Consider the following 16,198-nt stretch of genomic DNA (forward strand, 5'->3'; position numbering starts at 1 on the left):
CAGAGGCACAGCCTCACCATGGTCTTTACCATGGGCTGCAGGGAATCTGTGCTCTGGTGCCTGGAGCACCTCCTCCCCCTCCTTCTTCACTGACTTTGGTGTTTGCAGAGTTGTTTCTCTCACATACTCTCACTCCTCTCTCTGGCTGCATTCTGCAGTGTTTTTTTTTTTTTTCTCCCCTTTCTTAAATATGTTGTCCCAGAGGCAGTACCACCGTTGCTGATTGGCTTGGCCTTGACCAGTGGCTGGTCCATCTTGGAGCTGACTGGCATTGGCTCTGTCGGACACAGGGGAAGCTTCTAGCAGCTTCTTATGGAAACCACCTTGGTAGCTTCCCTGCTACCAAAACCTTGCTGTGCAAACCCAGTACAGGTGCTTAATGATGATGAGATGGGGATGATTAGGAAAAAGTCAATCTGCCAGTCTTTATGCTTTTTGACTTTTGACTTGTAATCAGGTTGATGAGCAATCAAGAAATTTATTTTAAAAACAATTGTAGTTTGTGTACTTTTGGTAGTGCCTGGACATTCCTGAGGGGATCTTAGTGGTGTTTGTTACAGTGCAAGAGACAGTTGCATGAGTCATAAGCTGTTGTCAGTTGACACGGATAGCTTCATCAAAGTCCGAGGAGTAGCATTAGTTGATACCCGTTGGCATTCTGGTTCATTGTTTCAAAGGTTGTAGTCAAACTTAGTTCAGCTAAAAATAAGTATACTGCTTTCTCATATTTGCTTTTCTAAATCATGTGTTTGAATTGCAGAAATCTCATCAAGTTACTTTCATTTATAGTTAAATTATGCAGAAACAAGACTGAGTCAATTGGAAGACTGTCATTGTGAGAAGACTTGTCAAGTAAATGGATTGATCTATAGAGACAAAGACTCATGGGTTGAAGATGATCACTGCAGGAATTGCACATGCAAAGTAAGAATTTATGAAGAGTTTAAGGAATAGGACCCAATTAAAGTGTGAAAATGGCCCTTGAATACATAATATTAACTCTGAGAATTATTATATTTTTAGTATGCATTGAGTGGTAGTATGAGCAAAAGGGAAGGAAACGGTAAAATGAATAAATAGAATTTTGACGTTGCTTATGCGCAATTCTTCTTATTATGTCTGTAAGGACGTTATGGATTTGGGGTGAAAGTGTGGCGTTGCCTGTGTTTGGTTTGGAATTATTTTCACTGCAGTAGTTTTTTCAAAAAGTAAGCATTGTCTTAATAGTATTCATAGATGCTTAGTTGCATCTTGCATGGTAACAACATGCAGATTCTGTTTTCAGTGTTTATCGCTCTGAAAAAACGAAGAACAGAAGAGAATTAGTATGAAAATCTTGTCTTGTGAAATTATGTGATAAATATCTGAAGAGAGTCTTTGTTTGCTCAAGAAAATAGAAAACTGATTGTTAAAAAAATCTCAAAGATGATTGGCACAGCCTATGGAAAGCGGTGCTTATTCTTGTAAAGATGGGCTAAGGTTTGCCACTTAATGTACTTTGCTCAAGGAAGGTGGGATAAAACCAGTAATATGTATCAAAATGGGGTGATTTACCTTCAGATGCATTTTGATTCAAGTTTGTAGTTCGATAGGATTAGACTTGTTACTGAAGGATGTAATCTGCAATGCTGTTTTCATTTACTTAAATTGTTTTCTGTCTTCTGCGTTTTGTATAAAATACTAATTACAACAGTTGTAATTCAGTTTTGTCTTAAAAACCTTTGCTTAGAGTGGAGTTGTAGAATGCCGAAGGATGTCTTGTCCCCCTCTCGATTGTCCTCCTGATGCTCTCCCAGTGCATGTGGAAAGCCAGTGCTGCAAAATATGCAAAGGTGAGTACATCACATGGACCTTTTAGTTTCACACTCTGTTTAAGCAGAGTTAAACTTGTCCTGAAAGTAGGCACGTTTTATAACGACTTTCATAAGTCCTGGTAATTCGGGTAACATGAGTCACAGTGGCAAACTTGAGTTAAGAAGAAAATAAATAATGGCTGAAAAATGAACAAGCATTGCAAATTTCTAAGATTTTCCTTTTGCCTGTTTTCAGTGTAAAATTATTCATCTACTTGCTTGGGGCTGGGAAGCCTTACTTGGCCTCAGCTTGTATCTCTTGTTGTTATTGAGGAGCATCAGACCTATGGTCTGAACTTTCTGTAGCAATGAGTAATAAACTGAGCTGTTATCTTTTCACCTATCTTTTATTTTGGGTTGGAAGGTTGTTCTTTAGAATAAATGTGACAGAATTTCAGACCTTGAGTTAGTATCACTGCGTGGAGTGATAGTTTGCTGTAATTAATTTCAAAATAAATTTATGAGAAGAAAGAAAAAAAAAGTAAATTTTGTGATCAGTGTTTTTGTCAGCTTTCTTCTGGAAATGAAAGCTAAAAATACCATTCCTGGAAAGCCTAGTGAATATCTGTTGCCTTAATGATAGTACAAGGGACAAAGACAATTTATATATGGAAATTTTAGCTGAACACTGATATCAGTCTTACCTTAGGAAGCACAAATTATCTTTTTCTTTCTTCCCCTCTCTTTCTTGGAGACTAGTAAATGTCATGCATGAGTTTTTCAATAATTCATAAGACAGGGATGTTGAATTATTTGAAGATTTATTAGGAAAATAATAACATTTTTTTTAGCATTCTGTCGCCTTTCTTCAGTCACTGAATTCGCTAGTCCCGTGCACAAACGTCCTTTAGCTTTGATCTTGCTCTTGCTTTTGTTTACTCATGTCATCTCATTACTCTCAGCTATATGCCGACGTGAGTATTCTACTTACTAAAAGATGTTCATGAAGAGAGTACTTGGGTGGTAAAGCGGCCATGCTGGCCCATATTTTTTTATCTCAAAATATTTTTATTTGTAATGTTGAGAGTCTTTCTTACAAGTTCTTTCTTGTACCTGGATGCTTCTCTTGGCACGCCTTTGCTGACATGCATGTGTGCACAACGGTCAAAATCTGACACAAAGGAGTTGCAAGACACAAAATTGTAGATTCAGTGTAAATCCCCATGGGTAAACTGTGTTCCTATTATTCATAATGGAAAGATGAACAATCAAACTTGCCTTTTGTCAGTGATTGGCACAAACTTGACTCGTTACTCTGACAAGAACTCAGCATGTCAGTCAATGGGAAGAGATGTATGGAAGTTGATTGAAATTGATTGTAAATGCCGGCTCCTTGACAGAATGATGTACTAGGGCCACAGTCAGTCACTTTTGGGTAGACAGTAGTAATTGCTGAGGCTTTCTGAAGAGCTGCACCACGGGTGTTAATTTCTCGGTGCTTTTCCTATTTAGCTCTGATAGAATCATCAGTTGTAATTTGCTGCTTCTAGGGATTATTGAATGGCTGGATTATTGAACAGTTTCCTGTCTTAGCTGAGGGTTAACAAAGAAAGTAGCTCTGCTGTCTGATATATTAAGGGTTTTAAAAATGAGGTGGCTCTGTTTTGATCTCTGCCATCTTGTGTTAGCCTTCCAACTAATTTGACAAAAGACTAATTTTGTTTAAAATCTCATGATACTTCTGAGTTGTGCATTAATTTGCTTTCTGGTATGTCCATTCTTTTGGTAAAAGCAATCATATCAGGAGAATAGACAGAAAGAAAAGGAAATGTCTTTATTTTGTCTTCTCCTGAAAATAGTTCCTGAGATTCCTAATTTGAACAAAGCTTCCTGATCTGAAGTTTTCTTTGTAAGTGAGATCACAACAACTCAGGTGCAAAAACTAGGGCAGCTTTAGAAAACTGAAGAAAACTAAAAGGAAGAAGCCTGTGTGGTGTGTTTTTTTTTTTTTTTTTTTAAAATGTGTTGTTGACAATGAAAACTCAGTTGTTCTGAAAATCTTGCTGCTTTTTTTTTTTTTTAAAAGAAATTAGCATTTTCAGGAGTAGAAGTTTAAACAAAAAGTCCTTAGAAGCAAATTTACATCTGAAAGTTTATGAAGATTGATCTAACAGTCCTTTATATTTAGAATTGGGAATCAAACTGGCTATGACATTTGTTGCTGTGGAATATTCCTATTGGTATCACCCGTAAGGGGTACGCATATGCACCTGTAAGCACTTGGTATTCAGAAGAGATATTGAGGTAAAACTGTTACTAGACAGTCTGTGATGACTTTTTTTTTTTTGAGAGCCATGTACTTTGAAAATTTCCACTTTCACTGTGCATGTGCCTTGACTTGGGAAACTTTTAAGACTTCGTTCAATTGCGACATAGGGCTCGTGCTGTTGAGCTCTCCTTTGCATGTCGTTGGTCAGACTGTTATTGGTCAAGGTCAAACAGAGCTGAAACACCACAACAAAAAGTTATTTTATCAGTGTTGAGCATTTATCTTGTTAGTATTGTAGAGTGCCTTCTTAGGGATGCTTGACTTGTGTAAGATCATAATAGTCCAACTGTTCTTCTTAATTAATGGATTTACTGTCCTCCTCTGGAATTGAAATTGAGCCATCTAGTTCCAAGAGGACTGTGATAGTTATGGTAATACTTGACTGAGCTGTATGCTAGTGTGGCCCTGCTGGAGGTTACCTTCTTCGTGGTGGCAGTAGTTGTAAGCTAAGCTACTTGACCTTGCCTTGAAGTGAATGAGGAGTGCTCACGGGTTCTAGTCTGTTGGTTCAGTGGTGGAGCTGGTTATCTTTAGCAGAAGGGTCAAAACTTCAGACAAGAATTTTTTAGTAGGAGCTTTCAGTTTCCTGGGAAATTGGCTTTTTTCATGTCAGTTTTAAGAATATTTTTCTGAAATAATTTTTTGATTCAGTCTGTTGATTTGGTAGAGTCGTTCGCTGCGCTAAGCCGTTTTTGCAGTGCTCTAGCCAGTTGAAGAGTTCGCCTTTATGCCAACAAAAAATCTGAAGGTTTTGTTGAAATCTGTGCTTGCATTATACTCTTCATGAACAGTACACTAATAAATGTCTCTGATTCGTGAAGTGAGTCATGAAACTTCTAGTAACAGAAATACTGTAGCTATTCTACAGAAACGTCAGTAGTGAAAATGTTTCCTATTGAATATTAATTAATTTGGTTCAGTATGTATTATCTTATGCTCCTGTTTCTCCTCTTTAGTTTGGGTAAAGGTGCTACTTGCTCTTAAAATGAATTTATTGCTAGTTTATTTGTAATTATATATAATACTAACTTCTGATGAAAGCAAATGCATCATATTTTTAACTTATTTATGTATTTTCAGTGTACATGAATATTGGTTTTACTTTTGTGTTATGCCTTGCATTTGTTAACTACTTACTGATTTATTTATTATTAATCTCCCTCCTCCTCTCAAATTACAGCAAAGTGCATCTACGGAGGCAAAGTGCTAGCAGAAGGTCAACGAGTATTAACCAAGAGCTGCAGGGAATGTCGAGTAAGTTTCAGTTGTTTCAATTTTCAAAGTTTCAATTTTCCTGATTTTTGGGGTTTTTTTTAATGTTTATGTGGTGTTCAAAAGTGACAGTTATAAGTTAGTGCATTTCTTTAGGCTTCCTTCATGCAAATGTGACATCTATTGTCTTGAAAAGGTGACCCTGAAATCAGTGAAAGCCACAAATATGAAAACAAGGCAGGAATATGACCCTTGCAGGGTAAGAAAAACATGGGTAAAATGACTGGAGGAGATGTTTTCTCTTTTATTTCCTGCTTTCACGAGTTCTAGAAAAAGGCAGTGGCTTCTTGAGCCAGTTACTAATTTCAGCCAAATTGCTAAAATTTCAAGCAACCTGGCTTATATTGTTTGAGTTACTCTAGATTTATCCTAGTATTATTTAACTATATGCAGCCCTGCTAATAATTGACGTAAATTACTGAGTATTGAACCGGGCTGGGGTCTGTCTTGGCAAGTTCATAACACTTAGTCAACTACAGTCAGTATTTAAGAACACAGGTAAATGGAGGCTGTGTTAGGAACATTCAGGGAGTGTTAGGGAGCATGGGAGTGCTACATGGTGTGCAAGTGTGGCAGAAAGCAGTCGTTGGCAAGATTAGCCTTAGAAGAAGAGAGCAGTAGTAAATGATTATAAAAGGCCCATTGCTCTGCTGAGACGCGTATTTGTTACGAGTATGTGTGTGCTTTAAATGTGATTTATCCCTTCAGAAAGGTACAGCTATTTTAAACACATTTGGTCTCACATATAATTTTCAAGTATTTTTGTTTTTACATCTTGTTGAATTTGTAGACGGGCAAGGGTGGTAAAGGAAAGGCTTACAAAAGTTATTGACAGATCAGTACACTGGAACAATTATGAAAAACATTTAGAAAAGATTACAATGATCTGGCTATCGTTGTGCTTGTGGCTGAGTGTACAGAGTAGCAATTTTATGTTCACTAATGGAAATGGACAAATACTGGTTGCAGGTGTTGTGAAAGCAGCTTGTTATGCAGTATTACTTTGCTGTTGTTAGTGTTTAGCTGTATGGGGGTGCTCAACATTGTATATGCAGATACGTGGGCAAGGTCGTTGCCGTGAAGACAGAATAAGGTGCTTGTTATTTATAATATGACACAGAAAGTTTATTTGGCAGGGAAAGTGTCTATATGAAATAAGATGAGAACTGGAGGATTTTCACCTTAAAGTGAAACCAGAGAAAGTGATCTGAGTTATGTCTGTGGAAGTTCTCTGTGCTATGAATAAGAGTGTTAGATTCATTGTTTTGAGTATAATACATTCATGAAGATTAAAAGCAAATATCGACCATCAAATATCTGTCATAACAGAAATGACTAAAATAATAATGAAAGGAGCTTTCACATCTTATTTATTGTTAATGGCGATGCTAATTGCAGTAATGTTGCAGTTTGTATTGGTATTTGAAACAGCATATATGAATGCAATACTATGGACAAAAAATGAGTCTGTGCCTCAAAAAAAGAAAACGGAAAAAAAAACGGTATTTCCACAGCTGTGTTTCTAGAAGACATTAAACCTCACTGCAAAGCTCGTCATTCTGACTCGGGAGAGTTTTTAAGTGGGTGCTTACCTCTGCTCCTATGAGATGATGTATCTCCAGACATGAAGGTCATTTAATGTATCTTCAGCATGACCTTGTAAAAGCTGTAAGCAAAACACCTACTTATTTACCACCTCAATTAGGAATGCTTACTAGATGAAGGATGAGTGGCAATGAGTCAAACTGTGGCTGTACTCAATGTTTTCTATCTGCTGTGGGCTTACTGGTGGACAAGGTGTTGTATGAATAAAGGAAGGGTTTTGTGCTGGGGGAAGGACTATAAAAAATTTAATATCGCTTAATTTTCCAGACTTGAAAAGCAGACGTCAAGTTTGAAAAGCTGATGATCCATGAAAGAATACAGTAGAGGGTACATGTCAACTGTCAATTTATTAGTGTTGATAAAGATGATGTAAAAATCTTTAGTAGATCTTGTATCTGTAAAGGAGAACGTAGTTGTAGGTGGGGTAACATGAAAAAGATAAAATTAAAATGTCACATTCCACTTTTTATTTGAAGATAGTTATTTTATTTTTTGTGTAGGTACTGATCCAAGCATAAGAGACTTAACTTTTACATTTTTTTCTGTCTAACAAAAATAATAATAATAATACTGATGCATCCAGATAGATCAAAGATGTTCTTTATCAGGCCGTGAGCAGGTTTTTTTATTTCTGAAAACTAATCCAGACTAAAACTGTATTTGATGCACATCCTCTTAACCGTGAGCACAGATGTTACTGATGGACCACCATTTCCAGTTGGAATCTGGCCCACAAACACTCTCTAGGTTAATCTACAATGACAGAATTAATGCATAGGTGTTTCTAAGAATCACAGAATGGTTCAGGTTGGAAGGAACCTCTGGTTCATCTTGTTCATCATCAAGGTCATCTTGTTCAACTCCCTTCCTTGAGCAGGGCCACGTAGATGCAGTTTCCTGGGACCATGTCTGGATGGTCTTTGAATATCTCCAAAAATGGGGACTTCACAGTCTCCTTGACCAACTTGTGCCAGTGCTTGGTCACCCTCACACTGAAAAAAGCCTGGCTTCATCCTCTTTCTACCCTCCCTTCAAGTATTTACAAGCATTAGTAAGATTCCCCTGAGCTTTCTTTTCTCTAGGCGAAACAGTCTCAGCTCTCAGCCTTCCCTCCTGTGAGAGGTGCTCCAGTCCCTTATTTATCCTTGTGGCTCATGACTCTCTCCACTTGTTCCAGCTCACTCTTGTACTGGGGAGGCCAGAACTGGACCCAGCCCTCCAGGTGTGACCTCACCAGTGCTGAGCAGAGGTGAAGGATCACCTTCCTTGACCTGCTGGCAACACTTTGCCTGATGCAGCCCAAGGTACCATTAGCCTTTATGCCACAAGGGTACATGGCTAACTCATATTCAACTTGGTGTCTGCCAGGATCCCTGGGGCCTTTTCTGCAAAGCTGTTTTCTAGCATGGTGACCTTAGCAAGCACTGGTGCATGGAGGTGTTCCTCTCTAGGTGCAGGACTTTCCACTTCTTGTTAAACTTCTTGAGGTTCCTGTTGGCCCGTTTCTCCAGCCTGTTGAGATCCCTCTAAAAAATGCAGGTGTGTTTGTGCTTTAGAAAACTGCGCCTTTCTGCATTCAGTAAGTGATCATTTTGGCTTGTGGATTTCACCAGTATGATGATGTGGCTCATTTGAAGTCAACGGAAAGAATTATATAACTTTTGTTGGATTGGGAGTTTACTGCTGATCAGCTGACTGGGTTAATGCTTTTCAATGACATGACGCCTGTTCATAACCAGACAACATGTTTGACAGTGAAAGATACAAGAATAAATTCCTATTCACTAATGCTGGGAGTGGGCAGTCAGAGAGTGTCATACAAATGCTAGAAAGATGGACAGGGCTCCACTGACTTTCAGGAACCTTGGTTAAAAAGCTTTTCATAAAGATAGGAACAATATAGTTCCTAGAGTGACAGCTAAGGACACTGTTTAGAACTTTCTCCTGAAAGGCTGATCAATAACAGCTAAAACGAGGGGGGGAAACCCCTCCAAACAACAGCATAAACCACAAAATAGCCTTATCTGAAATCTTGCTGTTATTTTCCAAAGCTGATCATCTGAGAAAAGCTGTGGTTCAGATGTTCACTGCGTGTCACTGATTAGACTTATAGCCAATTCTTTTTTTATGTACTTACCTTTGTAATTACAAGAAATTTAATTATCTTATTGTAAATGCTTGACTCTAGATCTCATTCTTTGTGGATTGCATGTCTCAGTTGGAGCTTAATCTATTTATTCCAAAAGAATGTCTTTTTGACATCAATTTCTGTCCAGATTCTGTGACTACATATGTGGATTGAGTATAAAAAGTTAGTAATTTTTATAAGGCTGCCTGAAGCAATAATTCTGAAGTGTGAAGTGTTCTTGCTTATCTCAGTGGATAATATCTGAAATCTAATGATGATAATTCTTATAATTGGATCTGTACTAGTTTATAACAAATTGATTTTAATCCATTTTAATTGTTTTAAAACTTAATTACAAATATGTTTGATTTGTTTTCTCAACATGCAAATTCTGCAGAAAAAGGGAAACTTTAGGGAAATAAAATCTTTCTATCATTAAATTAATGGAATTCTCAATTTGTGATGGTCTTTTTTTCTCTTTATGATTCACTAAAGATGGTGTGAGCTGGGATTGAATTTGTCTTTAGCTTTTTGACTCATCCTGATCATTGATTTGACTTCCGTACGACGACTTGATTTCTTGCCATCTTTTTACTAAATTTATCGTCGGTCAATGCTTTTCGTCCATATGCTGACATACTGTACCCTTTCTGTTGCAATTGTCTTATCTGAGCTTGAATAGGCAATGAGTTATAGCCAGAGCTTTTCCGGCTGGTGGTTTGATAACGTGATAGTAAATGACTGCTCAGTGTGTCTGGTTCTTTTATCACCTTCGCTGCTGCAGTTGCACAGGCAACCGTGGGGGATTCCTCCCTTTCACTTGTGGAAGTGAGATCAGAAGGAGACCTAATACCTCCATTAACTTCACTGCTCTTGTGTGGGCGTTTGCTTCGATGATGTATGCTGTACGTGGTACTGTAGGGAGCTACTTCTTTTTTTTTTTGAAAAAAAAAAAAAAAAGAAGAAAACCTGATGCCTGTGGGTTTTTTTTAATATTATTTTTCATGACAGCAACTGATGCAACTTGCCAGTAAAGACAATTGGGAAGCAAGAAAAACAGCTTGGCCCTGCTTAGCCTTAAGATTGCAATCTCAAGGGAAGTCACTAGCAGTAATCGTAGAACGGTCAGTTTTGCAGTCCCTAGGTCTGCTGCGTTTCTCAGTTGTAAGACCTGCTATCTGTTGGGCACCTTGGCCATCGGTGGCACCTTGTGGACTCAGCAGATGTTTCTGTGTATTTAACTATGCAGGGCAGCTTGATGCTGTGAAAGCTAATTCTGGAGCCTGAAGTGACACAGCATAATCAGTGTGGTGTGGCTGGTGAGGCTGCTTACCAGCAAGGGTTTGACCTGTACTGGTTCTGGCACCTAAGTTATTCTTTTGGCTTGGTGTTACACAGTGTCTTGTAGATACGAAAGCAAGCTTCTGCCTAGCAAGATTGTCTCTGTATAGGGGTGTTTATTCATATAGCATAGACGTGTAGGCATTTTCCATGTTCTGTGTTCAAAGTCATGTATCTGATCCCTCAGATTATGAGAATGGTGACTTTAATGATGTATTTTGTCTTTCTGTGTTGGTATTGGTTTTCCTCTGCCTCTAGATGTGTTTGGATCATATTTTTAAACTTTTCTCTGCATTCATGATAGTTAGAAAACTTAATTTATTTCTCTGAAGAAAGCAGAAATTCTCATTCCATCTTTTTGTTCCACCATCTGAGTCATCATGAAAAGTATTTTGCAAGGAGTGGGGATTAGATTCATATTAAAAAGGTATATTGGCAATATAGCAGGCTGCCTGCTTTTGTAGTGGAGTTTCATAGCCCTTTGGAAAATGAGATTATTCAGGTGTGGGTGGTCCCGTGGGATAGTTATTGTAGCTCCTACTGAGCAAAAATCCTGGTTGTTAATCTATGCTCCACTTGCCAGTTTGCAGTGATGGTATAGCTGCAGTGGGGGTGCTGAAGAAGTAAATTATGGTTTGAGGAATACTGGAGGGGGCTGAGGGAAACGAGGAGGCTGTTTTGGGACAAGATGTTAAAAAAACAGCTAACCGAAGAGCAGGACAGCTGTTTGGTCTGGAGATACGATGAAGCTGATTCCCTGTATGGGAAGAAGGAGGAGTAAAATTAGGTGTAAAATCTCTCCAGAAAGGAGAGATTCTATTATTTTTAGAAAATTTCTACCAGTAACTAGACATTCTGTACACAGTCTTATTCTAAATCTGGCAGAAATCAAAGTTTTAGAAATATGTTGACCTTGATTTACATTTTTTACAGCAATTTCTATATGAATACCTCAAGATGGGATTTCTACTTTGCCATGCCTTCGAAGGACCTAATTTTTGTAAATTAGCTGATCAGTAATTCTAAAAAACCAGACCATTTTAATTGGACACAGCAGAACAACACATGACACTTGAGAATGTTGGTCTTCTATCTGCTATGTTTGTTTGAGTTGAATAACTTATCAGTGAGTTATGTAGAATATGAACTAAAAGGAGTGAAACTTGGACTTGCTTGAAGCAGTAAAACAGTCTTTAACAAAAACCTGGAGTGAAATTCTTTAATTTTTTCAAATGCTTGTAAGGAAAACAGCTATACTTGGAGAAAACATTTGGAAAAAATACTATAGAATTCTGAGCTTAAGTGCCTTTTGTTTTGCTTTCTCTTCTTTTCTTTCACCTCTGGGCGTAGAAATGTCCAAGTAGATTACTTTAGGTTTGATGTTATGGTGTAAAGAATGAATTTAACTTGCTGCCTGCCAGTTTACCAGTGTTGTTATTAGAGATTATCAGAGGTATAGATTTGAATATTATGTGTTCCTTGTCATTGTACATGTTTTAATCAATGTCACTTTTTGAAATGTTGTTTGTTTCTCAGAATGGAGTTTTAGTAAAAGTAACAGAGACTTGTCCGCCGTTGAACTGCTCAGAAAAAGATCACGTTCTTCCAGAGAACCAATGCTGCAGTGTTTGTAGAGGTAAGCCAGAGACTATGCATGCTTGAAAGGAATAAAAATTGGTGATTGAATGGGGGGATACACTGGAAGGAACAATTCCCTTTTTAATGAGATGTTAGGTACCTCTATAAACCTGAGTCTATAATTGCCCTTCACATAAAACCAGTCTGTGATATTCCTTTGGGTAGAAGACTTACCAGATACAAAGCTGTAATTGCTCTGAATTAGGAGGAGAGAGAAAAGGAAGAGTTGGGGGAGAAAGGGCCCAGTACCTCTTAAGAATTCCCATTAGGAAGACATTATATTTGAAGAAGAGATATTTTATGTTGCTTAAACTTGTAACTGCGCTGAATGTACAGGGTTTTGGAAATAGGTTTTTAAGTAATAATGTTAAGATTCCAATTTCATAGATATTTTGAGGTTGATTTAGATCTAGGTGCTCTCAGGACTCATTTATGAGTTAAGATGGACAATTACAGAATCAAAATGCTGGACCAGACTGAACAAGCCATAGCTAAAATCTTAGTTGAGGAAATCCCCTTAAATGAGGAAAATGCAGTTGTCACAAGGATGGGGAACGCAAACTTTTTTCTTGAAAATCAGTGAACTGTTTGGTGAAAGGCATCTGAATAATGGTTCCTCATGTACGTCTGTATTGTACCTTTTTTCGACACCTCTCCCTCCATGCTGAGTCTCAGCTGAGCTTAAGGGGAGCCTGGTCTCTCGGAGCAGGACTTGCATGTCAGCCTTTAGTGATGCACCTCAGAAATTTCAAGCAAAAGGTGTGCCAAATGAACATTAGACGTTTCTGGGCTTAGATGGTTATTGGGGCCTGCTGGACCACTTTTCTTGCCTGTGTGTAAATTCCTCTGGTGTCCTTGTAGATTCCAATGAAGGGGCTCTGAATGTCTTCCTTAGCCAGTAAATATTAATTAATAAATATGCATAGTTAAATATTTACTGAGGCCTTGAACTTACAATCGTGTGCATATGGCTGTAGGGGCCAGCATGTTTTAGACTGCTTGCTGGATCATGGTTTAAGGATATACGCCTTAATTTTTTTTTTGAACAATTCCTAGAAACTTCTGTAACTATTTGTGGTGGATGAGGCTAAAACCAGGACACTATTTAAAGGAGCAGTAAATGTTGCTTCTTTGTCTCTCAGAGGGCTCAGTGTCTTAATGATACTTCTGAAAGCTTCAAAGTTAATGAAAGATAAGTTCTGCAATTATTCAGTTCTATATTATCGTTAATGGTAGGTACTCTTTTTAGATGCTAATCCCAAACCTGTTTTTATTATTTATAAAATAGCATGAGTATGTATACTTATGTGATGGTCTCTAGAAGCAAAGGAAGGAATTGTACTTTTATTTCCTATGAATTCTGATACATGGTGATTTCAAATTGATACATTAAACTTCCAGTTCAGTTCTGCTTTAGCTAACCACTAAACCAGTATCACCTCCTTTTGTATTTCATCTTTGCTTTTTAAAATTCTTTTGAAAATTATGCTTAAAGATATGATTAGTTTTGTCAACTTTAAAAAGGCATAAATTGAGGTTAACACTCTTAAATTGCTTTTTGTACCTTAGAGTATATGCCGCTTGACGTTTTGCTTCAATTGCATGCAACCCAGAGTGGTGGTATATAATTATTTAATTTGTAGAGTACTGGTGTTAAAAATGGATATTCATTAAGAATTCCATATTTGGCATGGGTTTTATCATATGAACAGGTGCCCTCTGATATGGCAAGCAGGCTACAATTTCTGGTCCCATCCTGTGCCAACATGCCCTTTAGAGGGAAAGGATAGAGTGCTTCTCTGTTTTGCAATAATGACCTCTTTCAGAGAATATATTCATTCAACTTTTGTTATCCAAGCAAAAGTAGTGAGGAAGAAACATTGTAGTAAATGTAGTCCTGAGCAATCAGGGTGTTTATTGGAAGGCTGTATGGATCATAGAATGGCATAGGCTGGAAGGGACCTTAGAGATCATCTAATCCAACCTCCCTGTCATGGGCAGGGACGCCTCTCAACTAGACCAGGCTACTCAAGGCTCTGTCCAACCTGGCCTTGAACACCTCCAGGGAGGTGGCATCCACAACCTCTCTGGGCAATCTATTCCAAAGTCTTACCACCCTCGTACTGAAGAATTTCTTCCTAAGATCTAATCTAAATCTGTTCTCCTTCAATTTAAACCCATTTCCCCTTGTCCTATCAGTGGACACTTTTGTAAAAATTTCACATCGTATGTGTGATGATACAGACAATTCTTTGTATTGGCTCTTAGCTGGGCCTTTAGTTAGTCAATAGAATAATTAGTAAGCATTTACTAGTAATGCTATGTGAGAACAATAATTCTATATAAAATTTGTCAGTGCATGTGCTTTCTTTAGTATCTAGTTATGGAAACAGAAAACTACTGAATTTTGTGTTCTGTAGAATTATAGAATACCTTTGCTGATTTGGGCAAGGGTAGGAGGTTTGCAGCTTGTGCTTTTAACTGCAGCAAAGGAATTTTCTTTTAATGAAAGTATAAATATAAGCAGAAGGAAGAAAACAGAGAAATATGGAAACTTCATGATGGTGCGGTATGAGACCGTACGCTCTTCAGGGATCTCTGTAATATCTACCACAATAATAGATAAGTGCCTAAAATAAAATGGGATATGCAAGGCAAAAAATAAATCTGCAGTGTTTATGGTGATGGAAATTGTGAGTCAGCAAAGGACCAAGTTCAATACTGTCATGTACGCAGCTGGTGGGTTCCTAGATAGTTATTGTTTGTAAATGGTTAGAAGAGTAAAAACAGCAAATAATACCTTTTCTTCTTCAGATTTGCTGCATGAGTTTATAGTCTAGCAAAAGCTAATATATAGCTAAAAGCTAATTTCAGTAAAATGATTGCATAATGTATACAGCAAGGCAGGCATGGTGTGGAAGAACTCTTATTTTTGTGATTTCATGTACCTGAATGCAGAAATGGGCCTCGTCAGATCGAATCTATCCTTGAATGTTATGTAGAGTATACCTGGTTTTGCCCTTCATCTGTGTGCTTTTAATACAAATGTCTGCTTAAACTATGTGGCTATTTTATAATTTTCATCAGAATAATGTGGTATTATGACAGTCTTTTTTAGGATTGCAGAAATTTTGGTTAATTTTAAAATTTTACAAAGAATCATTGTGTAATAAAATATATTTTTTACTACTTTTTTGAGAATCAGTCATTTGTCTTACAGCAGACTTGCTACATTTTTTATAGCCCAGGGACAAATCTAATACAAAAAATAGTGTCATAAAAGTGTTTTATTGTTCCCTTTAGCTGTTTTTCTCCTTGCCAAAGACACTGTATAATTCGGAAAGAGTGTTTTTTTTTTTCTCTTTTGAATAAGTGATTCAAATAAAGTTTCACGAGAGAATTTTTATGTTGTTGTGCTCACAATTTTAGTATGTAAGAATAGCCTTAACAGCCCTAGCAGCTTCAGTCATGCTCTCCTTAAAAGAGAGAGTGTAAGGAAGTAATGAAGTAGTGAGAGCTGTTTGGTTTCTGGAGAAAGTACATTTTATTTGCTGTCCTGTAATATTGTTTGGCTGGTGAATTTAGTCAGATTGGCTGCTGATGCTGGTTAGCAGGAAGTTGGAGAGTCCTACTGGTGAGCTGAAGCGTGCCTTTTACAGTGGGGAACAGCATATAAATCTAAAAATGGTGCTTCTGCCACCGTTACTTGTATTGCTTTGTTTTGTTTTAAGGAGGTTTTGATTCTTTCAGTTAGAGGATGAGAAGGCTTTTCAGTTAGCATGTTTCTCATCTCTCCCTGTCTAACTGTGAAACTGAGTTTTGCTTTTTCAGAAGTCGAATATTTCTCATTCATTGCTGTGAGGTATGAGTCATTTCAAGGTTTTAGTTTTATTGAGATTTAATGGAGGTTGATAAATATGAATTAGTTTATGTCTAAACATAGTTATGTTACTTAGGATTTAGAGGAGCTTTATATCTGAAAAAACAACATCTTTATAAGCTTGTTAGGCTGTGCAGTACCATTATTCTAATGCACACAAATAAGTAATAATAATAAGGTCTGCATTGATGTAGCAGCTTGAAAAAATTTAT

The 16,198-nt window shown here is 37.4% G+C and overlaps 1 protein-coding gene across 1 annotated transcript in view; it reads left to right on the forward strand.

Moving 5' to 3' along the window:
- The window catches only part of NELL1 (neural EGFL like 1), a 299,689-nt gene that overhangs the window by 75,687 nt on the left and 207,804 nt on the right, over positions 1-16,198 (forward strand). Inside the window, exons 8-11 of the mRNA XM_086613002.1 lie at positions 790-924; positions 1,730-1,832; positions 5,303-5,376; positions 12,005-12,104. Coding sequence (XP_086469128.1) covers positions 790-924; positions 1,730-1,832; positions 5,303-5,376; positions 12,005-12,104 — 412 coding nt within the window. The remainder of the gene's footprint in view (positions 1-789; positions 925-1,729; positions 1,833-5,302; positions 5,377-12,004; positions 12,105-16,198) is intronic.

Source organism: Tauraco erythrolophus, chromosome 6, assembly GCF_009769465.1.
Source record: "Tauraco erythrolophus isolate bTauEry1 chromosome 6, bTauEry1.pri, whole genome shotgun sequence".
Lineage (NCBI taxonomy): Eukaryota > Metazoa > Chordata > Aves > Musophagiformes > Musophagidae > Tauraco > Tauraco erythrolophus.